Source organism: Bos mutus, chromosome 14 (assembly GCF_027580195.1).
Source record: "Bos mutus isolate GX-2022 chromosome 14, NWIPB_WYAK_1.1, whole genome shotgun sequence".
Classification (NCBI taxonomy): domain Eukaryota; kingdom Metazoa; phylum Chordata; class Mammalia; order Artiodactyla; family Bovidae; genus Bos; species Bos mutus.
Window position 1 is genome coordinate 77,786,590 of NC_091630.1, and position 27,788 is coordinate 77,814,377.

The 27,788-nt window shown below is 46.0% G+C and overlaps 1 protein-coding gene across 2 annotated transcripts in view; it reads left to right on the top strand.

The window, feature by feature from the left end:
- Positions 1-2,146: 2,146 nt before the first annotated feature.
- Positions 2,147-27,788, top strand: part of ADCY8 (adenylate cyclase 8) — a 226,473-nt gene continuing 200,831 nt past the window's right edge. The window contains exon 1 of one of the 2 annotated variants that reach the window (XM_005899997.2): positions 2,147-3,109. In XM_005899997.2, coding sequence (XP_005900059.2) covers positions 2,147-3,109 — 963 coding nt within the window. The remainder of the gene's footprint in view (positions 3,110-27,788) is intronic. The other variant, XM_070382775.1, reaches the window with a different exon arrangement.

Sequence of the window (27,788 nt, forward strand, 5' to 3'; positions counted from 1 at the left end):
GGACTTTCGGGGGGGCGCCACGGAGAGCCGCGAAAGCGCCCGGGGCCTGACGTCATTGGCCATCAGCTGACCGTGCTCAGGGCCCCGGTTCCACCCGCGGCAGCCGCAGTCCCGGTGGCGGAGGTGGAGGCCACGGTGGCTCCGCCACCTGCAGCCGGGCTCGGGACTGCGGCGCCCGGGGCCCGTGCTTGGGCCGGCGCGGGCGCAGACAGCACGCGCCCCCGGGTGGCGCCTGGCTCTGCCCGGAGCGCCGCCAAGCGCTGTGTCAACTGCTTGCAACCGGAGCTCGGCGGGCGGGAAACCGGGTTTCAGCGGGCGGCTGGAGATGCCTTCCCCGCGGCCTCGTACTCCACCCCGCCTGTAAGCCGGGAGAAACTCGGCGTGCGAGGCACTCCGGGGGCCCTTGTATTCTAATGCCTCGCGCCCTCCACCCCCTGGACTGGCGTGGTTAAGAGACTCTTTGGGGAAGCTGCCTGTCTCTACAACTGCGGCTTCTTGGGGACATTTTGCTTTTAGCCCGAAAGTTGGCTTTGTCAAAAGACACACTATTGGAGAGCGCGTAAAGGAGACCCTCTATTCCTTGGCGTTGGGCCCTCGGATTCCGTAGGCACAGCGGCCTACGAGTCCCGGCTGCGCACCTGCCCAGGACCCGAGCCAGTACCTAAAAAAGAACCGCGGAGGAACCGGCCCGCGCCGCCAGCTGGAGCGCTGCAGCCGGGCGTCCGGAGCCGGCCGGGGGCGTCAGCCGCAGCCCCACCGTCCTCTCCAGCGCGGAACTGCGCGCGCTGCCGCTTCCAAGACCCGGGGCGCCCTGGCCAGATCTGGGTGCCAGGTCCCCGCCGCCACCGCCCCCCGCTCCCCGCCCGCTCCGGGGGGTGTGGCCTGGCGTGGGGGCGGGCTTAAGTGGCCGCGGGTGTCCGGCCGCTCTGACAGGTCTCCAAATTCTTCCCCGTCGCCAGGTGTCCGCAGCGCGCATCAGAGCGCCCGAGCAGCACGCGGCGCTTCCCTGGATCCGGCGGCGACTCCAGGCGACTTCCCCGCGGCCTCGGGCCTCCCTTCTCGCTCCAACCTTACACCCGCAGCAGCCACCCCGCTTCGGATCTTAGCCTCAGGAGTCTGCACCGGCGGCTTCTCTCAGTTCTCCAAATTGTTGGCTTGGGAGCCCTCCCCACTTTTTCCTGCCCCCGCCTCCCGCTCCTCCCAGCTCCGGGCCAAATGGATTCCAACGAGCGAAGTGAAGGGGGCTGAGAAGCTTGGGCGGCTACCCCTCGGAAGCACAGCTGGAAAGGGGAGCTTCGTCTTACAGCCGCAACTGGGACCCTGAGATCCTCCCCCCTCCCCGAGGGATGCGTCGGGCCAGAGCCAGCTCAGCGCGGCCAGTCTTCACTCAGCAAGTGGAGACAGCCAGAAACGAACCCACGGGGGGAGGCTCAGCACAACCCCACTTCCAAATTAACTGGTGACTCGTAAGCGCTGAGGCTAGCGCCCCTCCACGCCTCCCGCGGGCCACCCGCCACCTCACGGTTCCCCACTCCTCCCCCTTCAAACCCCCCGCCCCCAGCTCCGCCCCGGCTCCCCATCCGGGCGCAGTGGAGTTCTCCGAAGGGCTCTGTTCCAGCCCCAGCTGCTAACTTCGTACCCATCTGCGCCGCCGGTCACTCCCCGACCAGCCCCCCTGCAGCCGCCGCGCCGTGGGCGTCCAGAGCCCAGTGCCGCAGCCAGGACCCGCCCGGCGCGCAGCTCAAGCCCGGAGCCCCAGGCGCCTGGGCGCCTCTTGGAGAGCAAAGGCTACGCCGAGACGCTGAGCCGAGAACCAGCCGGGAAGCCCGAGCCCGGGAAGGGGGCTGCGTGGCTCCGAGCGCCGCGGCTGCTGCGGACACCGAGCCCCGGCTGCCACGCACCCAGGCTGCGCGGGGCTGGCGGGAGGGCGCCGCGCAAGGACGCAGGGGTCTGCGGCCACCTACCAGACGCCCTTTGCCCCGGGGCACACTATGACCTGACGCGCGGGGGCTCTCCTGCCCGGGGCGGCTGGGGAGAGAAGGGCTCGCCGCCCAGCTCCGACCAGGCCAGCCTCTGGGTCTTTAGGGACCTCCTCTCCCGGCGGCCTCCCGCCGGTCCTGCGCCTCCCTCCCCGCGGCCCGGCGCCATGGAGCTCTCCGATGTGCGCTGCCTGAGCGGCAGCGAGGAACTCTACACCATCCACCCGACGCCCCCGGCCGGCGACAGCGGGAGCGGCTCCCGGCCGCAGCGGCTGCTGTGGCAGACGGCGGTGCGGCACATCACCGAGCAGCGCTTCATCCATGGGCACCGCGGCGGCGGCGGTGGCGGGAACGGAAGCTCCAGCAAAGCCTCGGACCCCGGAGGCGGCGGACCCAACCACCACCACGCGTCGCAGCTGTCCGGCGACTCGGCGCTGCCCCTCTACGCGCTGGGCCCTGGGGAGCGAGCGCACGGCACCGGCGGCCCCAAAGTCTTCCCGGAACGCAGCGGGAGCGGCAGCGCCAGCGGCAGCGGCGGCGGGGGAGACCTGGGCTTCCTGCACCTCGACTGCGCCCCGAGCAACTCGGATTTCTTCCTCAATGGGGGCTACAGCTACCGAGGGGTCATTTTCCCCACCCTGCGCAACTCCTTCAAGTCCCGGGATCTGGAGCGCCTCTACCAGCGCTATTTCCTGGGCCAGAGGCGCAAATCGGAGGTGGTGATGAACGTGCTGGACGTGCTGACCAAACTCACCCTCCTGGTTCTCCACTTGAGCCTGGCCTCGGCCCCCATGGACCCGCTCAAGGGCATCCTGCTGGGCTTCTTCACCGGCATAGAGGTGGTGATCTGCGCCCTGGTGGTGGTCAGAAAGGACACCACCTCGCACACATACCTGCAGTACAGCGGTGTGGTCACTTGGGTGGCCATGACCACCCAGATCTTAGCAGCAGGGCTCGGCTATGGGCTCCTGGGAGACGGCATCGGCTACGTGCTCTTCACCCTTTTTGCCACCTACAGCATGCTGCCGCTGCCGCTCACCTGGGCCATCCTGGCCGGCCTAGGCACCTCTTTGATGCAGGTGGTCCTCCAAGCGGTCATCCCCAGGCTGGCGGTCATTTCCATCAATCAGGTAACTCCTGCCTGCCTTGCTCTTCCCCTGACTCCCCTGGGGGTTCTTTAGAAATCGCTTCTCCCTTCGAGTCTCCTCCCCCAGCCTGGCACAGTGCCTTGCACCTAGGAGGTCCTGGGTCCCCCTGGGATGGTATTTCTTTCTTCTTAGAGGGAACTGGAACTAAATGACCTCTAAAGTTTCTACCAACTCCACCATTCCACTCTGATTCTGTGAGTAATTCCTCTCTTCTTAGCTTCTTAGCTGATGTACAGTCTTCTTTCTGCTCTTCACACATCCCCCAGGGGCTGCAGTGAGGCTCTGGAGCAGGAGACGGAAGGGGAGGAGAAGCACCCCAATTTAGAAGGTGCCCCATTCCTTGGCAGCTTTACTCATAAGCGTTACAGCAGGGAGTTGTAAGGGACTGTGGGATTCAGTGTTGGGTTTCTCTGAATCTCTGTGCTGCAAAGGAATCAACATTAGTTAACCCTGTACTAATTTTTGGTGCTGGGTACCCTACCTAAGTTTTCTCACGCAATCCTTCAGTCAAGCCTGTGATACATGTTTTACGTGGGAATTCTTTTTTGTCTTTTGAGTCTACAAGGTTATCTTCTCTTATCACAGGATCCAACCCCAATGCTTTGAATAAATTAAATTCGGAACTTGAAGTTGGCGGGGAGGGGGGGGGGCATGCCATTAGTAAAGAAGGCAAGTTTTGCTTCATTGGAAAGGGGCATTTTGATGTAGATGGTTTGAAATATTTAGGTGGAACCTGACTCTTTATGTCCCTTTCTCCCACTTTCTTCCTATCTTTCCCCATTAAATATGGATGTGGTTTTGTGAACAGAGTTCTCTTCATCCGTGAAGGAGGAGGTAGACGATGACTATTGTTTAAATTCATTGAAATCAATAGATAATTAATGTCCTGGCACTTCCTTGGCCAAATCTCTGGTAGGTAACAAGAGTAAATGGAAGGAGGGTCATCTCCATAAAAATGAAGGAAGTGTATCAGCGGAAGTGTTTTCAAATAAAAAGCTGATGAGAGGTGCTTGAAGAGGGGCATGCTTTGTACGTTCCTGCTTTAGCTTCAGCCTCTGGGGTACTTTTGCTCTATTGGAAGTTCAGAGGCTCCTCTTGAGGTCTGAGCATTGAATAATGCTTCTTAGAATAAACAGGTACAATACCTATGAAAACTGCTCACGATTTTTAGAGTGCTGGCACTGTCAGAGCGCTTTCCCCATCACTGACCTTCTGGGCTTCTAGCTGATTTGGGATTCTCTCTCTCCTCTGCTGGCTCTGTATCCATTTGCTCAGGTTACTTATCTGGTTGACTGCTTTTACGATGCTTTTTGAAGTCTCCCTGGGCAGAGCAAAGAGCATATAAAGTACTTGGCTGTGATCATCAGGCGTGAAATGAGGACCTGAGAGCCTCTGTGAGTAAGGTCTGACCAGCTGAATTTTTTCTTATTAAAGATAATAGTGAATGTTTTCTCAAAATCACCATGAACCTGTAATATCCACATATGATAAGAGTCTCAGTTTGGAGATTATAGGAAAGTATATGTTAACTGTGTTTCTGAATCTCGTTGACCTGGTGATGTGAGCCCCAGTGTCCTCTGATTCTCTCCCTTTCTCCCAAGTTCTCTCCTGCTTTGCATTTCCTTTACTACCTGCCTAGACATCAGCTGACCTCTCCTGACCCCTCCTGCTCCTTTCCCCTTCTTCCCCTTCTCAGTTTTTCTGTCTCATTCTCCTCTTTCCTTCCCCTTCTCTCTTTTTTCCCACTATGAGTCGTTTTCATAATATAACTATCTGGCCATTTGCGGAAAATTCCATTTATCATAATCCACCGCTTCTCATGCAGTAGCCTTTCTTGGTATGCATTACTGAAAGACTTCATCAAGTCAGTTTGGAATAGTATTTAGAATAACACATCCTAAGTTGCAAATGATGAATATTTTCAAAGCCCTAAGTATAGAGATACTTTTTTTTTGCCAAACGAATCCAGAAAGTAAAGTTTGGATCCATATTTGTTTTATACTCCACTCAAATACTACCAGATGGGAGAAGATTAAAAATAACCCCCAAATGTCTTCCTACTCCCACCCCATCATAAACAATCCTTCGGTGTGAAAACTAGGGTCCTGGTACCTGCATACCAAGCTCATCCAACTTCCTGTTTGGGTAGGAACTGTAGATGAACCATCCTCTCTTAACTTGTCACCTTTTACCAGACTGAAGGCACAAGTAGAGAGCGCTTTCCTCTGACTTTAGGTGCTGAAAAGAACCTTGGTGGCTACAAAACATTTTCCTTTGGCGCCCTCTAGAGGTTCAAGTGTCTTTCCTGGATCTTGCAGGTGGATGAAGTTAAGCATTAATAGCTTAAAAACACACACACACACACAAAAGCCTGTGGTTTTTGTATTGGTGATGTTTGGTATACCATTTGGTGATATACAGGGCACACTTAATACCTTCTAACGACCTTTTATAGAAACTGGAATAAAATCCTAACTCCTTACTATGGGCTACTGGATCCATTATTATCTGATGCTGCTTTTCTTGCAAATTAGATTTCTCTTCTCTCCTCTTTCCTTTTCCTTCTCTCTTCCTTTCTTTTCCCTTCTACTCCTCAGCCTCCAAATCACTGTTTTCCTGTCTTTCAAATATCCCGAACTCTTTCCCACTTCTTAGGCTTTATGCCTGCTGCCTAGAACAATTTTTGCCAGGTCTTCACACAACTGACACATCTTCATGACTCCAGACTCAGTTCAGATGCCACTCCCTGGTGCGTGACGAGCCTTGTTTTCTCCAGAGCACGTGCATCATCTGAAATGATCTGATTTGTTTGTATTTCCTGTGTTTCTTCTTCCAACCCCGTACCCTCACAAGAATGTAAACACCATGTAAGAGGCAAGACGTTGTCTATCGTATTTATTATTTTATCCTCATCACCTAGAAAAATGCCAGGCACCTGGTAGGCCCTTCAATCACTGAATGAGCAAGACTACTCATTGCGTAAGCAATATTATGGAATAGCCAAGTTCCCTGACGTTTGTGTTGGTGAAAGCTTTCTATACACACACATACAGCTATGTATGCAAGACAGTCTTTTACACATAAACACCTTTGGGGAAATCAAAGCACGGTAGCAACTCTTTACATTTGTACAATATTTTGCATATAACCAAGAGCCTTTGCATACATGATCTCATCTAGTAATGCCAAACAGATGGTAACATCCATCACTTTTATTTCAGAGAAGAAATGACAGATTCTTAGAAACTTTAGAGGGACATCCGGAAGATGATAAGAATAACAAGTGGTGAGGCCTGGATTCACATCCTGCTACTGCTGCTGCTAAGTCGCGCAGTCATGTCCGACTCTGTGCAACCCCACAGACAGCAGCCCACAAGGCTCCCCCGTCCCTGGGATTCTCCAGGCAAGAACACTAGAGTGGGTTGCCATTTCCTTCTCCAATGCATGAAAGTGAAAAGTGAAAGTGAAGTCGCTCAGTTGTGCCCAACTCCTAGTGACCCCATGGACTGCAGCCTACCAGGCCCCTCCATCCATGGGATTTTCCAGGCAAGAGTACTGGAGTGGGTTGCCATTGCCTTCTCCAGGGTTCACATCCTAGCTCAATGCCAATCATATTTCAGAAACTTTTCAGAGAGCATCCTTATAAAAACATAAGCATTTGAAGTGGCTTCAGAGCGAGAATTTCACCCGTGTTTCACCACTCAAGGGAGTAATATCCCATATAGCCCAAGAATTAACATATAACAAAACAGCCAAAGGGCAACCAGGAGGGGAAAATGATTGAGTTGTGGGGAACAGACTCTTTGTAGCTAGCTCATCTCATCATCTAGCTCAGCGGATATAAATTTGTCAACTGAAGGGCATAAACACTGGCATATCTTCTTTCCCTACATTAGTCTCGATTCCCATTAAGCGGATGGCTCATGTTGAACTTAGCATTTTCAAGAAGTAGGAAGCTGAGGATACAGTGAACATACCTCTCAGCTATTTCCCTTCACCGAAAAGGCCATTTTCAAAAGGAACAAATGAGCTGGTGATTGCCTTCTCTAATCCAGGCTTAAGAGTCGGCTTCTCTTTTCCTCTAGAAGAATGTGGTATCTGTGGCTTAACAGGGTAACAACCAAGCTGCAAATCTCTGCAGATACCCTATATGGAGAGAGAGAGTCCTGTGTTCATTCAGCTCTCATGTGCTTTCCACTGTGGATCCAAGATGGAACCTATCAGGTTGACCACAAAGTTTGTTCGGGTTTTTGTAATACTGTACAGAAAAACCCGAACAAACTTTTTGGCCAGCCCAATAAAAAGGGCCAGCCAGGAGGTTCCTTACTATCAGCAAGGAAATGGTTTCTGTTTTCTCCACTTGGTGAACCATTAGAGGAAAGTCGTGAACTTCCCACCCAAGGAGGTTCTGTTCAAATACACAGATACGATCCCTGCATACTTTGTATGTCTAAAGCGGCATTGGAAATATTGAGGAACCCTTAGAAGGTACAAAGCCCAGTTCAAAGGATTCCTTTATTTCGAAATCTCCCCCTGAGATAGTTCAGCTACTGGTAGTACTAGGACTGCAGTTATTCCTTCCTTGGGGAGTCTCATCCATTTTAAGTAAAATCAGTTTCATTGCGGGTTTCCCTGGTGGCTCAGGGACTTCCCATGTGGCTCAGTTGATAAAGAATCTGCCTGCAATGTGGGAGACCTGGGTTTGAGCCCTGGGTTGGGAAGATCCCCTGGAGAAGGAAAAGGCTACCCACTCCAGTATTCTGGCCTGGAGAATTCCATCAACTGTATAGTCCATGGGATTGCAAAGGGTCAGACACAACTGAGTGACTGGTGGCTCAGTTTAAAGTATCCACCTGTCAACACAGGAGACACGGGTTCGATCCCTGATCTGAGAAGATCCCCTGGAGAAGGAAATGGCAACCCACTTCAGTGTTCTTGCCTGAGGGACCCCATGGACAGAGTAGCCTGGTGGGTTCCAGTCCACAGGGTTGCAAAGAGTCAGACACAACTCAGAGGCTGAAGAAACAAACAGCTTCATTATGTGATTCAAGCCAAAGACAGTAGCACTTTTGTCCAGATTTCCTCTACAACACAGAATTCTTCTACATGTTAAACAAATTGTTTATCCTGCCAGTTCAATTTACCCATCTAAAAATTCATTACAGAATGGCATTATATGTGTAAATAACTTATGAATGATAAGGTCATATTTGTTAAGTTCTTCCACCCAGTAGATAAGAGCCTAAGCTCTGTTGCTGTAATTAGCATTTTACTCTATTCTAATTGCCAGTGACAATAATATGGGCTACCTAACATTTGAAATTTGTCTCATTCTCATTCTTCAGTTCATTAGTGATAAGACGATGAAAATCATTTAGTTATTGGAACACTGAGAGACAGCAGTATTTAGCCAGAAAGATTGCTGCTTTATGCCTCCCTCTGGGAGATTCTAAAATGCTGCAGCTAGTGGCTAATTAGCCCTTTGAACCTCTTGGTGAGGCAGATAAGCAGAAGTGTCAGAGAGGAGGTGATTGCTCCAAGATAACTCTAGAGCAAATGCAGCCAAGTATGCAAATCCAGGTAAGTTAGTGCTCAAGGTCATGCTGTCAGAGTTGAATTTGGAAAGCAGCCTTTTCTTCCCAATCTTACATACATCCGATGAAACAGTGCCAGAAGAATGCTAATTAAGGCACGATCATTACACTTGACTAAGAACAAGGGACTTAGAGCTTATCATTTGGCCTTTAAAAAATCCTTTTGGGGAGCATCTGTCGTTTATATTAGGTGAGATAGTGGTGTCTGGTATGAGCAGGTGGGGGTCAGGACAGAAGTAGCCTTTGCACGTTTCTGATCATTTAAATGAAGGGTTGACTTGACAGTAAGGACAAAGTGAGCGTAATGGAATTACCATCTTTCTCCCCATTTATAAAATTTAAATATAAGCATATATTATATGTTCTTTGTCTAAGTCTGCTAATCCAAGTCAGATAAAGGGAATCTTATGACTACTTAATGCATGGCAAATGACATGTCATTTAAATTATCTCAATTTGGTATTTGATATCAAGACAGATACTTCAGAAAACACAAATATCCATTAAACGAGTATAACTGGAGTCCTATTTCAAGCACCTTACTAGTTATGATGTGCATTTTTTAAAAGCCCAAATACCTCCATTTCTGTGCATTTTCGGTTGGCAAATTCATGTAGGCTTTAAAAAAAAAATAATTGCAGCGTTCCAACCTGTCTGAGAAAATGACTTTCAAAAGCAGATTTGAGTGTCAGCATTCCCAAGAGGGTCCTCTGAACACCAGGAAATGGAAATATTATCCTCTCATACTTCCAAAAAATACCCAGAGACTGTCCTTTTTGACTCTATCTATTCCTTCCTTCCTTTCCTCTTTTTTTTTTTTTAATGCAGAGTAGGCTTTGCAAAGGATATTTTTAATGACATCTGAAATGACCAACTAAGCCCCTTCAGCCTCCTATCTGTAGACGCATTTGCCCTGGAGTTGCCAATAAGCTTGACATCTGTGTATTTAGACTGAGTTGTAAAATGATGTGTGGTGTGGTCTTTGCAAGATTGAATTATGAGTTTGTTTTTCTGCCTAGCCAGTAATGTCACCTGACTGGTTTCAGTCTGTCGGAGCATAATTAGATGGGAACTGGGAAGACTGGGAGGACTTTATTTCTGGAGCAGCTGCTGCAGTATCATGCTAAGTAGGACAAGTGCATTAGTCATATTTACACCTTGATGATTGATGGCATTTTAAGAGCGCATCAAAAATAAGTGAAACCAAGCATTAAAAGGAAAGATTTTTTTTTTAAAAAGTTGATTCCAACTTCAGTTCTGCCGGCAACATGTAATCAAAGGACACTACTACAATCATGCTGATGTGACATTTCACTGGTGTCTAAATATTTCTTAGGATGATAACTTATTCATTTCCCAAGTGTGTCTATTTGAGTTGATCCTACATGTGTTTGTTTCAGAACATGGGAGACACTTACAATACTCATCCCATACCCTTCCTCTCACCAACGAATGAGCTCAATACTGATGCTGTGATCAACCAGGAAGTCTAGAATATACAGCTGATGTCGTATCAGTTCACTAGACATATGGCGTGTTCTTTACTTTCTCTATAACACAAGGTACCAAGAACAAAAAATAGGCAAATTTCTGGGATGTATAGGTCTGACCCTCAGTTAGCAAGAAAATGGATTCCATAAATAATTTCTCCTCAAGCATTTTCTTGGGGCTGAAGTAGAAGACTGCTACTCTGCCCAATCACCCATCACAGAGCAGTGAGAGCCAGTATCATCTTCCCTGTGCTTCCCCAGGGAACATAATTGGATTTACACACTCAAATTAGATCATGTGAGTTTTGTTTATGAAGGACTATTTTAAGAAGTCAGGTCACTTAAGCAGCACTTTGGAAGCCAGCTTTTCTCACTGCAAGATTTTTCACAGTTAGCTCTCTGCAGGGTACAAAAGAATGCTGGGTAGATGAATTAACCGTTGAGGCCCCAGACATTCCCAGGGAGGCCAGGCCACCTTCCAGGAGGAATAAAAGCCATTCTACCTGTGAATACAAATGCATGCCCGCCCTCTCAATCAGTGAACTGGGATTATAACTCTGTGTTGTCAGATAAACCTACAGTTCCGTGTTTCCTTGATATCTCTGCTTTGGACTCTGATTAGGCATGTCTGTGATTTTGTATCTGAATTTTATTTTTAGCTACGTCATGTGGTTTAATATGTATAATGCCTTGCATATTCATTAGTCAAGTGAGGTTTTCTATCTCTTCCACCCAACTTCCTGACTTACATGCCTCCAGGTTCAGGTGTTAGGAATTGCAAAATATCTTTGAAACACAAAATTCTCCTAAATCAGAATATGGTAAAAACACGTGGTGAAGACAAGAGCTAAGTGTGAAATTAAATCATATTAATCTTTGGGTTTTTTTTTTACAAGTAAAATTTTAAAACTGCCATCTCTATGTAAAAAGCATACCAGCATAAAATTTTCACGTGAAACAAGAATTATTTTGTTGAACTATCTTACAAACTATGTCTTTATCCTGTGTCAGCTGGTTTTCCAGTTGACTGGAGTAAACCATTTCAGAATCTTTTCTCCTTTTTTATGTGTGATTATGTGTTGAATATACATGATTGCTTATAAAAACAAGATGACTAAGGATTAGGACATGTATAGTCAAAATATAATGTATTCCTTTCACTCAGAACATGGAAAAAATTGCAGCAAAATAGAACAGAACTAGAAAAACAAACAAACAAAAAGAAACACTCCTGCAAGGCCTAAAGATAGAAGATACATGGTCAGTGTTTTCAAATATCCAGGGTACTTCATGACAGAGACTGTTTATTTTAGGGGTATTCTTTAAGACAGAATAATGACCAATGGGTGGTCTTTATACCATGAGAGATTTTGGTTCATTTAAATCTCATAAGGCTTTGTAACAACTAGACCTGCCCAGGGGCATGTTTTTTTAAGTAATGAGCTCCCTGTCAGGGGATTCATCAAGAGAAAGCTGTACAGAAATCTATCCAGATGCTCTAACAGAAAATTCCACAGGGAAGATCTTTTCCTCAAGGTCATTTGAAAACAATTGGTTGCATCTCTAAGTCATCACAGCCACTTTGCAGGCAAGAGAAAAGGAGAGGACAAAGGGCAAAGGGTAAGAGGTCAAGATGGTCATGTTGTAGCCTTGCGTTCCAGGAAACACTCAGGACAATGCAGACAGTGGAGTGCAGTTTATTACACCTGCGAGCCCGAGGCAGAGTCTCCTCTCAGCCAAGGACCCCAACCAGCTTTTGTGAAAACCTTAAGTGTGTTCCTCAAGCCCACATCCCCAAATTCCTTAAATCTAGCCTGGAAAGTGTTAAAGGGAGATACAATCAGGTTACAGCCATGATTTATAATCAGAAGGGTCAGCTGGTTATACATTGTAGCCTACACCAATGGGTGGCATAAAGATTACCAAGGTGATTGACTACATAAGGGATTATTATATTCTTTTTGGTGACGGGAAATCTTGGTATGGAATCTGGTGTTTATCAGTCCAGGAGGCCAGTTCGGCCGTGTGTATGTTATCCCCATGGCTACCAGGCATATAGTCCAAAGCTCACTGAACGTGAGAGATGGAGTTTCCTTCTTTTTCAAGATGGAGTCAGCTCAGCCTGTTCCTTTCCTCCCTTAACCAAAGCACATTTGCCCATGAGTCTGTAGCCCTTTCAGGAAGGGACCCCTGCATGGTCCTCTGGGACCCATACCCAATGCCATCTGCCTTTATTTTGGGGACCAGAATTCTGAATTCTGATACATGGCCCCTCCTCCATCATCATGAAAAGATGGCAAAAATAGATTCAAGTTTACTGCTTCTCAAAAAATCAAGAGTGAATTAGGAAGAAGAGGAGAATAAGGATTGAGTAGGAAAACTGTTCAGTAAATACTTGTTGACTGACTGCTGGGTTCTAGATTCTGAGACACAGCTGTGTGCTACACTGTCAAGGTTGTCACCTTAAGGAGGGTGATACCTGAATGGATCTGGGAGGACGGGGGAAGTTTGTGAATCTGGTACAGGAGTAGGGAGGTTTGTAACTGACTCTGAGAACCTGTCTGAAACACACAGCGCTGCGTAAGTGTTTTATGCAGGTCTTGGGCTCTTTTTACTACAGTCTGTAAAGCATGAAAAGAATCAAAGCTACAGTGGATTTCTTTTAGGAGTTGTGTGAAAGGAAAGGTCAGACTTTAGAAGAAATTGTAAAAGGGTGTGGATCTTCCTGACGAAGAGGGTAAAGAGACCCTGGGAAGGGCTAGGAGGTCAGTTATAAAGCATCACCTTATCACAGACTGAACACATCCCAAGCCTGGTGACCAGCAGACGCATGAGAGCATCTGCCTCGTGTTGAGAAGGTCAGGCTTGGCAGCAGCTCCAGGTTCTCCTAGCTGTTCTGTGTTCTCAGTCACGTTTGACTCTTTGTGACCCCGTGGACTGTAGCCCGCCAAGCTCCTCTGTCCATGGGATTTTTCAATCAAGAATGCTGGAGTGAGTTGACATTTCCTTCTCTAGGGGTTCTTCCCGACCCAGGGATCAAACCCGTGTCTCTTGTGTCTCCAGCATTGGCAGGCGTGTTCTTCACCACTAGGGCCAGCTGGGAAGCACACGTACACAATAACTCCAGCTAGAAATTGAGCAGATGCCTTGGAGCTCCAGGCAGCCCATTTCACACAAGGGTGGGCAGACGAGGAGCTTAAGCAAGGTTCAGTTCCCTCTCCTTGATATATTGCCACACTCTGCATTGTCAACTATCAGAGCAACTTACAACATTTCATGTGCCTACCAGGCTGTGAGCCCCTTGAGGTCAAGGATTGTGTCTGCTCATCTTTGTGTCCCTAGCTCCTAGCATCGTATCTGGCACATTAACAGTACTAAACAATGCAGTTATAAGTAAAGTGAATGAATGAATATTATATGATCAACTCCTTCCCCTGTCCGCTCCCTGGCTACCCCTCAACACATACAATCAGTGAGAAACCAGTGAGAGGGGAAAAAAAAAACCCATTTCTCTGGTCAATACAGGCAAAAGAACACCAAATGTTATCCCAAGAAGTCCTTTGGGCAGAAAGTTTCAAGCTGAGTGCTTGCTAGACCTGTGTTAAGGAAGTTATATTAGATAACATGAAGAAAAATTTAACTCATTATCCAGATCACTTCAGTCAAAATAGGAAAAGGAGATTAAAAATGATGGACCTAAATTATCCATACCTGTTTGTCCATTCCTGAGAATTTTAAACAGATCCAGTCCATCCACACAAAATAGAGTCCAGTGTTAATGAGAGTCTCACCCATCACTTGGCTTCCTTCTTGGTTCTTTGGCACTTTGGCTCTGAATCCCAATGCTGACACCTCGCTCAGGCTCCCTTTGCTTTGTGGTCCATCATCTTTTGTCTTTGTACATGCATGCATTGTGTGTGTGCTCAGCCATGTCTGACTGGGACCCCATGGACTGCAGCCCTCCAGGCTCCTCAGTCAATGGAATTTTCCAGGCAAGAATACTGGAGCAGGATGCCATTTCCTTCTCCAGGGGGTCTTCTTGACCCAGGGATCAAATCCACATCGTCTGTGTCTCCTGCATTGGAAGCAGATCCTTTACCACTTTGCCACCTGGGAAGAAGCCCCTTGCTTTGTGGTGTCGTTGTTCAGTTGCTCAGTCGTGTCCGACTCTTTGCAACCCCATGGACTGCAGCACTCCAGGCTTCCCTGTTCTTCACTATCTCCCAGAGGTTGCTCAAACTCACGTCCATCGAGTCGGTGATGCCATCCAACCATCTCACCCTCTGTCGTCCCCTTCTCCTCCTGCCTTCAATCTTTCCCAGCATCAGGGTCTTTCCTAATGAGTTGGCTCTTCACATCAGGTGCTTTGTGGTATACTGCTTCGTGGTATTCTACCCCAAATCAATTCTTTGGCCAGACCCCTCAGTGGTCCCCACTTTTGGTCACCTATGGATGTTCAGTCTGTAGTTTCATCCGGGTGTAGCTGTGGGCAAGCAGTGTCCCTACTTTCCTACCTGCTTCCTGGCGCCCCTCACCAGCCAGGCTGGTCTGCCTCACTCCTAAGAGAGGGCCATTGAACAGAACCAGTTGACCTTGCCGAGTGTAATAACTGAATAATACTTAGTCCCCCACCTTTACAGTGTAAAACCTATCATATAAAGACCAATTTGTACCCCAACTGGACCAATTTTATCTGAAGACTACCTAAAGCCAACATATGGACTTCCCTGGTGGTCCGGCAATTAAGAATCCACCAGCCAGTGGAGGGGGACATGGGTTCGAACCTGGTCCGGGAAGTTTTCACATGCTGTGGGGCAACTAAGCCCATGAACCAGGCTGAGCTTGCATGCTGCCAGTCCTGGAGCCTGCACGCTCTAGGACCGGAGAGCCTCAACTACTGAGCAAAGTAAAGCCTATGCCCTAAAGAAAGCCGGTGCTCCACAACTCGAGAAGCCACTGCAATCAGAAGCCTGCTCCCCACAATGAGAGAATAGCCCCTGGTCACAGCAACTAGAGAAAGCCATGCAGCAGTGAAGACCCAGCGCAGCCAAAAATAAATTAATTATTTAGTAAGACAATAGTGATCACTGACTCGATGGACGTGAGTCTGAGTGAACTCCGGGAGTTGGTGATGGATGGGGAGGCCTGGCGTGCTGCGATTCATGGGGTCGCAGAGAGTCGGACACGACTGAGCGACTGAACTGAACTAAAATGAAGACAATAGTAAAGGCAATATAGAGCCTGATTTTAGATATTGGAACCCAATGCAAATAACTACAAAACAGTCTTCATGAAAAAGGTCCCAAAAGGCTAAGAGTCAGTCTCCTATTTTCAGTTCTGTGAGGCACCATCCCCATCAATTCCCTTTTCTGCTGTCAATTAGTTCAAGAAACAAAATCAAAATCAGTAAGAACCAACTTATTTTCTTCTAATTCAACATCAAACTTCTCCCATTACTTACGTGAGTCTTCGTAGCCTACTGGTGATGGACAGCTCATTTGAGGGTGGGTTCATGGGACCAGACAGTCAGCGCCCGGTGAATAGAGGGCTTTCTTCTCTGTTTATGAGAGAGACACAACCTTTGTCTCTTATCAAGTGAACAATGACATCACGTGCTGTTGGGGTCCTGCCCGAGACATTTCAGCCAGAGAGGATCTGTGAACTGTGCCAATGGACAGTGAGAGATATTTCTGAAGCTATGTATATACATTTCCTTAAAAACATAGGAACCACAAATTGTTGTCCTATTTTTACCCTGAATTTTCTCAGTGACATTGGCCAGGTGACTTTGTTTTCTTGATGCCTATAAGGGTTTTGTGAGTAGTGAAAAAATGCCAGAATTCTGAAGTTTTCTCAACAGAGTTAGGGGCTTCCCTGGTACCTCAGATGGTAAAGAATCTGCTTGCAATGCCAGAGACCCAGATTCGACCCCTGAGTCAGGAAGATCCCCTGGAGAAAGGAATGGCTACCCACTGTAGTATTCTTGCCCAGAGAATTCCATGGACGGGAGAATTCCACAGAGAAGCTTGGTGGGTTACAGTTCATGGAGTCGCAAAGAGTTGGACACAGCTACACGACTAACACACACACAGAATGAATTAGATATTCCTTCATCTCTGACCTCATTACCTTTTACCAGCCCATCTGCCTGAAATTCAGCAAAGACCCCACCTTCCCTGCAATGGGCTTTCTGACACTCGGCCAGGTGGATGGATGTAGGTCCCTGTCCTCTTGGGTCTCCTCATGCCCTTTACATCCCTCCATTTTAAAGGCAATATACAACCAAATAAATAAATTTCTAAACTGTACACCCTAGGAACTCAGCTAGTCTCACCCTACTTCTGGTCCTGGTTTCTATTTAAAGGAAAACACTTGACTCGAACTGAGATGAGAAAAGTATTCTTAATTAAGACCTGAAGAAGGAATTGGGGTTGGTAGATGAGATTGAAGCTATTGTTTCCTTATTTGTTTCTACTGCTAAACCATACACTCTTTGAGGACAGATACGGACCTTTTACATATCTCTGGAATGGACGTTGGCACATCATGGGAAAAGCTCGTAGCAGAGGCTTATTGAGTCAATGCCTGAGGAATCATCTTAGCATCAGTGCCGCTGCTTCCTTTTTATAGCTGAGGATTCTAAGCTCAGCGTATTACATCATATCCCTTTGGTCAGACAGCTAGTAAAGGATTTTAACCACATCTGTCTCATTTCAAAGCTGCCCCTCGATTTGATGGTCTTTTAAGACCATTTTCTCTCAATTAACTCTGCTAGTTTCAGAGGCGATTCGTTAAAAGTCATAAAGGGGAAGAAAAATGAAATTTGTATTCCAAATGGTAGCAATGCACATAATGATATTATTGCTTTATGGAGCCAGGGGAATAGCACATTGCATTGAAAATAGCAGCTAACAGTCAGCAAAATATGGACCTTGGATTTTATATCCAAGACCGTGCAACTTTGTACAGACCACTCCACCTGTCTTGGCCTTGAAATGAATTCCTCACAGCTCTAAAAGTCTATCACTATGAAATGGTTTCTGAGATGGCTCATGCTCTACAATTTCAAACTGTGGTGCTGGAGGAGACTCTTGAGAGTCCCTTGGACTGCAAGGAGATCGAACCAGTCAATCCTAAAGGAAATCAATCCTGAATATTCATTGGAAGGACAGATGCTGAAACTAAAGCTCCAGTAGTTCGGACACCTGATGTGAAGAGCTGACTCACCAGAAAAGACCCTGATGCTGGGAAAGATTGAGGGCAGGAGGAGATGGCTACCACGGGGTTTGAAGAACCTTCAGGAGATAGTGAAAGACAGGGAAGCCTGACGTGCTGCAGTCCATGGGGTTGCAAAGAATTAGACACGATTGAGCAACTGAACCACAACAACAAGTTATAATGAGTGTGGAGGTGAGGATTTGTGTGTTTTCTTGGTTTATTTGGCTTCCAAGATCAGATTATGACAGTCATTACAGAAAATAGAGCTGGCTGAGGTCTGTGATCTCTGAGAAGGAAGAGAAATAAAAGTAAGATTATAGCAAATGCTAAGAGAATTACTTATTAGGTAGTATTCAATATTTAGTTTCTCCTAGTAGTTTAATTACATTGACTCCGTGACTTGTAAAACTGTATGTGATTTTAGTCATTCAATTTGTTTCAAAGGGGATAGTAACTGAGATATTTAATTGACAGACAAATGTTTACTTTGAATATTTGATTAGTGATTCGTGGCACTTGTCACAATTGCCTACCTAGCTTTTCTAAAATGTGCGTGTCAGCCGTTATCAGATAACTAAGATCCCACACACCACGGGTGCTGCCAAAAAGTAAAAAAAAAAAAAAAAAAAGCTTCAAAAAGGCCATTTTATGTCAATGTTACCTAGAAGTGATTGAGCTGGGCATTTATGCAGCCTGAATATCCTATAGCTTGGAGTTTGGCTTCTGTGGTTTCTTCATCATCTGCAGACTCCAGGACACCAACAGCAGGGCCCTGAGGAACTCACTTTATTCTGTCATACGTTAGTCCCATGATCTGTAACAAGATGAGGATGTAGGATACCTGCTGTCAGAACCTCGTAGTTTATAGATATGAAAGGAGCTGATGAATAAGAACAAGTGTTGAGCTGATCAACAGGCGGCACCAAGCTTGGACTGCATGGTGATTGTAGTATTTCTGTGACACACGTGGACCTGACACGCTTGGTTACACACTGTCAGGCTGTCTTGCTTTGAGATGGGGCTGGAACTGGTCAAACACAGGCAGAAGCCCATAGGCTGAGAACCTGATCCCTTGTACAGTGTGTGGAATCTTTTTTAAAAATGCCACAGGGACTTCCCTGGTGGTTCAGTGGTTAAGATGCCAGTGTTTTCACTGGAGGGGCGAAGGGTTCGATTGCTGGTCAGAGAACTAAGATCCCACACACCACAGGGTGCTGCCAAAAAGTTTTTAAAAAAAAGCTTTAAAAAAGAAATAAGCATTCTCAGTTCAGTTCAGTTGCTCAGTCATGTCCGACTCTTTGCAACCCCATTGACTGCAGCATGCCAGCCCTCCCTGTCCACCACCAACTCCCAGAGCCTACTCAGACTCATGTCCATCAAATCAGTGATGCCATCAACCATCTCATCCTCTATCTTCCCCTTAACCTCCCACCTTCAATCTTTCCCAGCATCAGGGTCTTTTCCAAAGAGTCAGTTCTTCTCATCAGGTGGCCAAAGTTTTATCAGTCCTTCCGATGAATATTCAGAACTGATTTCCTTTAGGATTGACTGGTTTGATCTCCTTGCTGTTGAAGGGACTCTCAAGAGTCTTCTCTAGCACCAGCCTCAAAAGCATGAATTCTTCTGCGTTCAGCCTTCCTTATGGTCCAACTCTCACATCCATGTATGACTACTGGAAAAGCCATAGCTCTGATAGCTCAGTTGGTAAAGAATCCTCCTTCAATGCAGGAGAGCCCGGTTCGATTCCTGGGTCGGGAAGATCCCCTGGAGAAGAGAAAGGCTACCCACTCCAGTATTCTGGCCTAGAGAGTTCCATGGACTCTATATTCTATGGGGTCACAAAGAGTCAGACACAACTGAGTGACTTTCACTTTTCACTCACTTGACTATATGAACTTTTGTCAGCAAAGTAATGTCTCTGCTTTTTAATACACTGTCTAGATTGTCATAGCTTTTCTTCCAAGGAGCCCCATGAACACACGTCCCCATTACCAACATCTCAAATGCGATTACTAGTCAATGCTGACTGCAAAATATATCCATGGTACATTGACCAATACGTAACCATTGACCACTCCTTGATTGCAACTCTTTTGTTGATTATCTGTTCATTTAAGACAAACAGAGACAGTTTCATTTTGTGATTTTTTTTTTTTTTGCTTCATACTTTAGGTTTCGGGAACATAAAGAAAGATTCAGATCAGATGTTGTATCATCTGATACATAATTTATAGCACTAGAATAAATACCAGGCAATAATTATGGCTGGAGAAGACTTGTAGGACTATGTCCCAAGGGAAGAAATGGATGCTTTCCTATTTATAACTCTTTGAAATCACACTGGGCTTTGTGAGATTAAAAGGCATCCCTGGAGGTGTTCAGGAGAAGCCAGATGCTCATCATCAGGAATTTGGGGCAAAAGGCAAAGGGTTGAACTAAATGATTTTCAAGATCCCTTCTAATTTGAAGCTTATGACTCTGTGACTCTTGATGTTATAAATAATTGGCTACATGTAAAATAGTTGGATTCTAAAAGGAAATCCAAAAAATACCTTCTCGTATCATAAAGGAATGGGGCTATTTACCTCCTGCAGTTCCCCTAAGCTGGCCTTCCGCCCAGATCTTGATCTGAATGGATCCAGGGTTCTCTGGTCCATCCTTGCAGGTGCCCAAACCAGAAAGCCCATCTCCGTCACTTCTCCGTCTCTCCGTCCCCACAGCCGGGCTACTGCAAGTTCCTGCCCAGTTTGCCATCCGAATAGGCTCATTTCCTCCTCTCATCTCCATCCTTTCACTTCGGTGCAGTAGATCCTGTTTCTCTCCTGAATCACAGCGGCTGCCCTGCACCCACTTTCGACTCTTTCCAGTCCTCTGTCCACAGCGTCACAGGGTGGAGTTCTTCTCTTGGGAATTATTGTTTAGAGTCCTTCAGCAAAGGTGAGTAGCTTCCCATTGCTCTTGAGGCAAAGGCAGAATTTCCCCCTGGGATCCACGTTTAAGATCGGGCTTCTGTCTTCCTCCAATAATTCCATTCTTCATCTCCCTCTCACTCAGTTTGAGAAACTGACTTCTGTTCAGTTCCTCCAAAGACCCATGTCTCTTTCTGCCTCTGAGCTGCCCGAGTTTCTGTTCCTCCTTTTCCCAAGAAGCTCTTTCCTCATTCTCAACCCAAGGAACTTTCTCAGGGAGGCTTCCTCTGCCCTCTCTTAGATCCCAACTTGTGGATTAGTAATAATAAATCCACCCGCCAATGCAGGAGATGCAAGAGATGCCAAGTTCAATCCCTGGATCGGGAAGATCCCTGGAGAAGGAAATGGCAACCCACTCCAGTCTTCTTGCCTGGAGAATCCCATAGACAGAGAAACCTGGAGGGCTAGAGTCCATAGCATTGGAAAGAGTCGGAGACGACTGAGCACATGTCTTCTTCTTCTTGTACTTTTCTTAGATAACACATAACACGTGTGTGTGTGTGTGTGTGTGTGTGTGAGAGTATTTGTTCCATGTCTCTTTTTCCACCAGAGAGTAGGTATGATGAAATAAGGACTGGGTCAAATTTGCTTGCACGCCTGAATACTCTCAGCACTCCATGTTTGATAAATATTTATATAAGAATGAAAAAATGAATGGGAATACCCAAGGCTGATATTCAGGGTCAGGTGGTAATTCTGGCTTCTCTAGAGGATATATTACAATAGATTTTAATGTCCAAGAAGGTGAGATCATTGTGGGTTGGACCAGAGTTCAGATTAGTGCTTCTACCAAGCTTCTGGCCTCTTTCTTTCTGGCTCAAATCCTGGATAAGGCTAAAAATTGCAGACAAAATATTTTTGGTACCAGTAGATGAATAGGAATCATACCAAGGGAAGATGAATTTGCCTTTAAGTAGTAATTCCAGTGATCCTACCACAAAATCATTATGCCAATGTGATGCTTTTCTTTTAATAGTCCACATTCTGGTAAAAATACTCATGACCTCCATAGTCTTTAAATAGATGGCGTCATTAAAAAGATAACCACCAATTTTATTAAACATAATTACTCTTATCTTACTGCTTATTTCTTGTGGATCTCAGTAAGCTTGAGTTGTCAAATAAATTTATAAGATCTGTTGACTTTACGATGAGAAAGTTGACACAAATACTGGATTGGGTGGCTAAATAGCTAACTAGCTAGATAAATAGGTAGATGAAAGGAAAACTTGTGTAATACTAGGGAAAACCTTTGAGTCATACTGACATTCATTTGTCCTCTCAGTTTTGGGACTGAGTCTGGGAAGAGTAATGAACATCATAAAAAAGTAGAAAATAGATTAATATGCTTCATCTATATGTGAATGTGAAAGTTGCTCAGTCATGTTGGACTCTTTGTGACCCCATGGATTATACAATCCATGGAATTCTCCAGGCCAGAATACTGGAGTGGGTAGCTGTTCCCTTCTCCAGGGGATCTTCCAGACCCAGGAATTGAACCAGGGTCTACTGCATTTCAAGTGGGTTCTTTACCAACTGAGCTATCAGGGAAGCGACTTAATCTATATATTTTCTATTAAATTTTTATACCAATTCTGCTTGAATACTCCAATGACAGGAAACTCACTCCACCCCAAGAAGCTCTTGGCCTTTTATGACACACCTACTTGTAGAAATGCTGTTTGTCATTGACATGACATAAGCAGCTGCCATACTTTTGTGCTGCAAAAAGCCAGTACTGCCTACAGTATCTCAGATCATCATTTTCATTAATTCCAACATAACCCTTATTTCCATCATCACCATGATCATTCCTTTTCTCCTCCCTTTTTGTCATCTGCACGAGAGTCCTTGACATTTGTGTGGTATTTTGAGCCAGAAAGAAGGTGGTGTCATTAATTCTGACTGGGGACAGGAAAATTTCACTGTAGCAGGTGAGCTGGGAATTCAAAGGTAAGATTTAGAGGTACCAACAAAATGGCATGGCTAAATAGTGAGCCCTCCACTGCTGAAAAATGAGATGCCCGTATCCATACCCTCCACTATATTTTTGTTTTCAGCAAATGTCACTTGTATATTTCTTCTCAAATTAAAGAAGGTGTTTTGGCAAAATGAGTGATAAGACATGCTTTGGAACTAGAGTGCTTGGCTTTGAATCCTGACACCACCACTCCCTAACTTGTGATCTGGCAAGTTATTTAACTTCTTTAAGCCTCAGTTCCCTCATCTATAAAATGGGGATAGTTATAGTATGTATCTTATAAGGCCAGTGTGAGCATTAACAGAGGTAATGTGGGTAAAGTCTTGGGACTGTAAACTGCTCAGGCCATGGGTGTCGTGTGTGTGTGTGTGTGTGTGTGTGTGTGTGTGCGGCGCTCAGTCCCTGAGTCGTGACCCCATGGACTGAAGCTTGCCAGGCTCCTCTGTCCATGGGATTTCTCAGGGAAGCTTACTGGAGTGGATTGCCATTTCCTTCTACAGGGACTCTTCCCAACTCAGGGATTGAACCTGCGTATCCTGCATTGGCAGGTGGGTTCTTTACCACTGAGCCCCCAGGGAAGTCTTGTGTTACCTGTTATTATACAGTTTGCAGTGGAAGCTTCCTAAGGGCAAAGACCTTGGTTCTTTTTTTAATATTTATTACTTTTTAATTTATTTTATCTATTTGGCTGCACCTGGTCTTAGCTGTGGCTTGCGGATATTTAACTGTGGCATGCCAGCTCTTAGTTTCGGCATGTGGGATCTAGTTCCCCAACTAGGGATTGAACCTGAGCCCCCTGCATTGGGAGCTCAGAATCTCAGCCAGTTGACCACAAGGGAAGTCCCAAGACCTTGATTTTTTAATTCACTGTCATCTTTCCAGCCCCTACAACATTGCCTAGCACATAACTGATAATCTGTAAGTAACTGTTGAATGAATGAACAGAGCTGTGGCGGAGAGTGACATGGCCAAAATGAAACAATTGGCAAAAGGCTCAGGTCAAAGCACTAGCGAATAGCCTGATTAATAAAAAGTATGCCTTTGATATTTTTAAACTGCTACTTCCAAATCATTTGATGGAAGGCTGAAAGAATGTAATCAAACATCATTTCTCCAACATGGTGTGTTTCACTAAAAAGAAAAAAGAGTTGCGTCTCTTTCTCTGAGTATTCTCTTTGACCTTTAAAAAATAATAGCTAAAAGAGACAGTATTGGAACTCTATTGAGTCACTATTTTGGTTAAATATTGAAGGAGGACATGTATTTCAAAGCCCACTTCTTTCCATTGAACCAACGCTTTCTCTAAATGATCCACTCACTCAAAGCACTCCTACCAAAAAGTACACTTGGCAGTTGTTAATACAATTTATATTTTAAAGCTTTCTGATATTCAGTGTATCAGATGGTATAATAACTTGGTTATGGAGGGCAAGTTACTAGCCCTGTTGCTTATCAGACCTGGGAGCTTGCACCTGAAATGCTTCTTAGAATCCTGACACTGGGCAGGGTACTATCCTGGACTGTTCATTTACTGGTGGGATTTCTTTTTCTCTAACTTGGCCTACTTCTCTGTCACTATTTCTAAAATTCTGATGGGCAAAGGAAATTAACTGTTAATAGATTGTGATTATAACTTGCCAGGTGGCACAGTGGTAAAGAGTCCACCTGCCAATGCAGGAGACGCAGGAGACCTGAGTTTGATCCCTGGGTTGGGAAGATCCCCTGGAATAGGAAATGGCAACCCACTCCAGTATTCTTGCCTGGAAAATTCCACGGACAGAGGAGCCTGGTGGGCTACAGTCCATGGAGTGATGAAGAGTCAGACACGACTGAACCCACATGCATTACTTTACATTACAAGGCTGTTATTGCTAACTGGTTCCAGTGCCTGCCTCCAGTGGACGATGGGGTCAGATTTGCTAGTGGTCACAAGTGAGAGCAGCGCCCTCTGGCAGCTGCCCACAGAGACTCCAGGAGATGGGGCAGCGCTTCCAGCATCTGGTTTCCCGGAGCATCTCATCCCATACCCTAAAGAACGACTTTGCAAACATATGTCCTGTACTTGAATTCAAAGCCACAGCCATTGTCTACAGAAGGGAGGGAGCAAGGAACACCAATCTGAGTGCTTCTGATCATTAGCTTGGCTTTCTACTGCACTTCAGAATCTCAGGCATTCCAAGTTTGAGGGGATGCCCATGCGACCAAAGGTCCCTTCTGATCAAAGCAGGAGTCCTTCTTCCAGCTTCTTGGATGGGTTAGGAGAAGAACTTTGAGCTGAAGAAATTTTAGGAGAGCTCAGGAAACCGTTGTGTATTCTGCAGGTTCTAGCAGACAGACCAATGGCTTTTCAGAGGATGACTCCTCAAACGAATGTGTTATCAACACAGCCCCTCCTCTGCTGCAAACCGAGCATGACTCCCCGTTTCATGCTGGTCAAGCTGTCCCTCAAGTGGTCCACTCTGGCCCTCCACCTGCTGCCCGGGTTTCTGCTACTCTCTCCCTTGTTCACTCTGCTCCAGTCTCAACCCTCCTAGAAATTCCTGAGTACACCCTCCTGGCCTTACCATCTGCTGGGGATGTCCTTAACCAAGAGATCCCCATGTCAACTTCCTCTTTCACATTTTGGCAGGAAAGCCACCCTTTCGGTGACAGCATCTACCCTGATGTTCTCATTTAAATTTGTAACCTCTCTCTCACACAGCATCCCTACCTCACCCCACATTCCACTGTATTTTACATTGCAGTATTTTGTTTTTATTCATTTATTTGGCTGTGCCAAGTCTTAATTGTAGCACATGGAATCTTTGACTACTTTGATCCAAACATGCAAGACCTTTAGTTGTGGCATGCAGGATCTAGTTCCCCAACAAGGGACTGAACCTGGGCCCCCACAGTGGGAGCATGGAGTCTTAGCCTCTGGACTGCCAGGGAAGTCCCCATTGCTCTATTTTAAAAGCATGCTTTTTACCTTCTTTTTGTTGTTGTTCAGTCACTAAGTCATGTCCAACTCTCTGTGACCCCATGGACACATTAGGCTCTTTCTCCTTCACTATCTCCTGGAGTTTGCTCAAATTCATCTCCATTGAGTTGGTTATGCTGTTTCACCATCTTGTCCTCTGTAACCCCTCCTCCTTTTGCCTTCCGTCTTTCCCAGCATCAGGGTCTTTTCTAGTGAGTCAGTTCTTCGCATCCTGTGGCCTAAGTATTGGAGCTTCAGTTTCAGCATCTGTCTTTCCAATGAATATTCAGGGTTGATTTCCTTTATGATTGACTGGTTTGATCTCCTTGCTGTCCAAGGGACTCTCTAGAGTCTCCTCCAGCATCACAATTCAAAAGCATCAGTTCTTCAGTGCTCATCCTTCCTTATGGTCCAACTCTCACATCCATACATGACTGCTAAGAAAACCGTAGCTTTGACTATACGGACCTTTGTCAGCAAAGCGATGTCTCTGCTTTTTAACACGCTGTCTAGGTTTGTCATAGCTTTCCTTCCAAAGAGAAATTGTCTTTCAATCTCATGGCTACAGTCACTGTCTGCAGTGATTTTGGAGCCCAAGAAGATAAAATCTGTCACTTCTTCCACTTTTTTCCCTTCTGTTTGCCATGAAGTGGTGGGATTAGATGCCATGATCTTAATTTTTTGAATGTTGAGTTTTAAGCCAGCTTTTTCACCTTCTACCACTCCAAATAATTTATGTAATTGTATTATTTCCTTCTGCCAGCAGAGCAGGCCCACAGATAGAAAATGATGTCCACTTCTCACTAATGTATCCTCAAAGTCTAGAACAGTAGCTGGCATGTAGTAGGCCCTTGGAAAGCATTTGTTGAATGATGAAGGAAGAAAGGAATTTCCATCATTAACTATGTCTTGATGTTTGCTCTTGTTCTCAGATGGACACAGGCTTCTTATCTAAGTGTTAGGATTACAAGCAAAGTCATCAGACAAAAGGCAAGACATTTGAAATCTGCAAACTGATATTTCAGGCCTGTTTCTTCTACCTGGCCATGGATACACACAAGGATTTTCACCTCTCTAAGCCTCTTGTCTCTCATTGGAAATGCAGGTGCCATAACCCCCATGCTGACCTACTGTGGTAAAGTACCACACACATAGGAGATACATAATAAATTTAACTACTATTTTTATAATGGTGACAGCTGGGTAAAGCTGTTATGTTATAAATTATTTAAAGATCAAATTACCAAAATTATAAGGAAAACAACAGGCATATCTGAAATGAGTTTTTAAAGTCTCCGTAAAATTGATTAGATTATATTTTGTCTTCTGATTTCCATTTATTGTTATGAATGTTTGTCGATAATGGAGTATATACTCCACATTATTCCTTTGGATATCTGCGTGGTTTGCTCACCTTTTGGGGAGCTCTCTGCTCAAATATAACTTGATCAGAGATAGCTGTATTTTTCTCCATAGCACTCTTCACCAATGCACAGGAAATACCATAATTTTGTATTTGTTTAGCATTTTTCTTATGGGCAGCAGCTTTGGTGTTTTATGTTTTTATTGGAGCGTAATTGCTCTACACTGTTGTGTTAGTTTCTGCCGTATGGCAGCGTGTGTGCCTCAGCACAACGGCTTAGCCGTACGTGCACATATATGCCCTCCCTCTTGGACCCCCTCTCCCATTGCAGCCCTCCAGGTCATCACAGAGCACCACGCCGAGCTCCCTGTGCCATGTGGCAGCTTCCTGCTAGCTGTCTCTTTCACACGTGGTGGTGTGTATGTGTCCGTGCTGCTCTCTCAGTTTGTCCTGCTCTCTCCGTTATCCCCACTGTGTCCACAGTTTGTTCTCTCCATCTGCATCTCTGCAACCAGGTTCATCAGCACCATTCTTCTACTTCCCACATATATGTGTTAATACTCTGCTGCTACTGCTGCTGCTGCTAAGTCGCTTCAGTCGTGTCCGACTCTGTGCGACCCCGTAGACGGCAGCCCACCAGGCTCCCCCATCCCTGGGATTCTTAGGCAAGAACACGGGAGTGGGTTGCCATTTCCTTCTCCAATGCATGAAAGTGAAAAGTGCAAGTGAAGTTGCTTAGTCGTGTCCGACTCTTAGCGACCCCGTGGACTGCAGCCCACCAGGCTCCTCCGTCCATGGGATTTTCCAGGCAAGAGTATTGGAGTGGGGTGCCATTGCCTTCTCCAGTGTTAATATACAATATTTGTTTTTCTCTTTCTGACTTACTTCACTCTGTATGACAAACTCTGGGTTCGTCCATGTCACTAAAGATGACCCAATTTCGTTCCTTTTTATAACTGAGTAACATTTCATTGTAATCATGTACGACATCTTCTTTATCTATTCATCTGTCGATGGACATTTAGGTTGCTTTATGTAGTTTTAAGTACTTCTTACCATTTTAAGTAGTGCTGCGATGAACACTGGG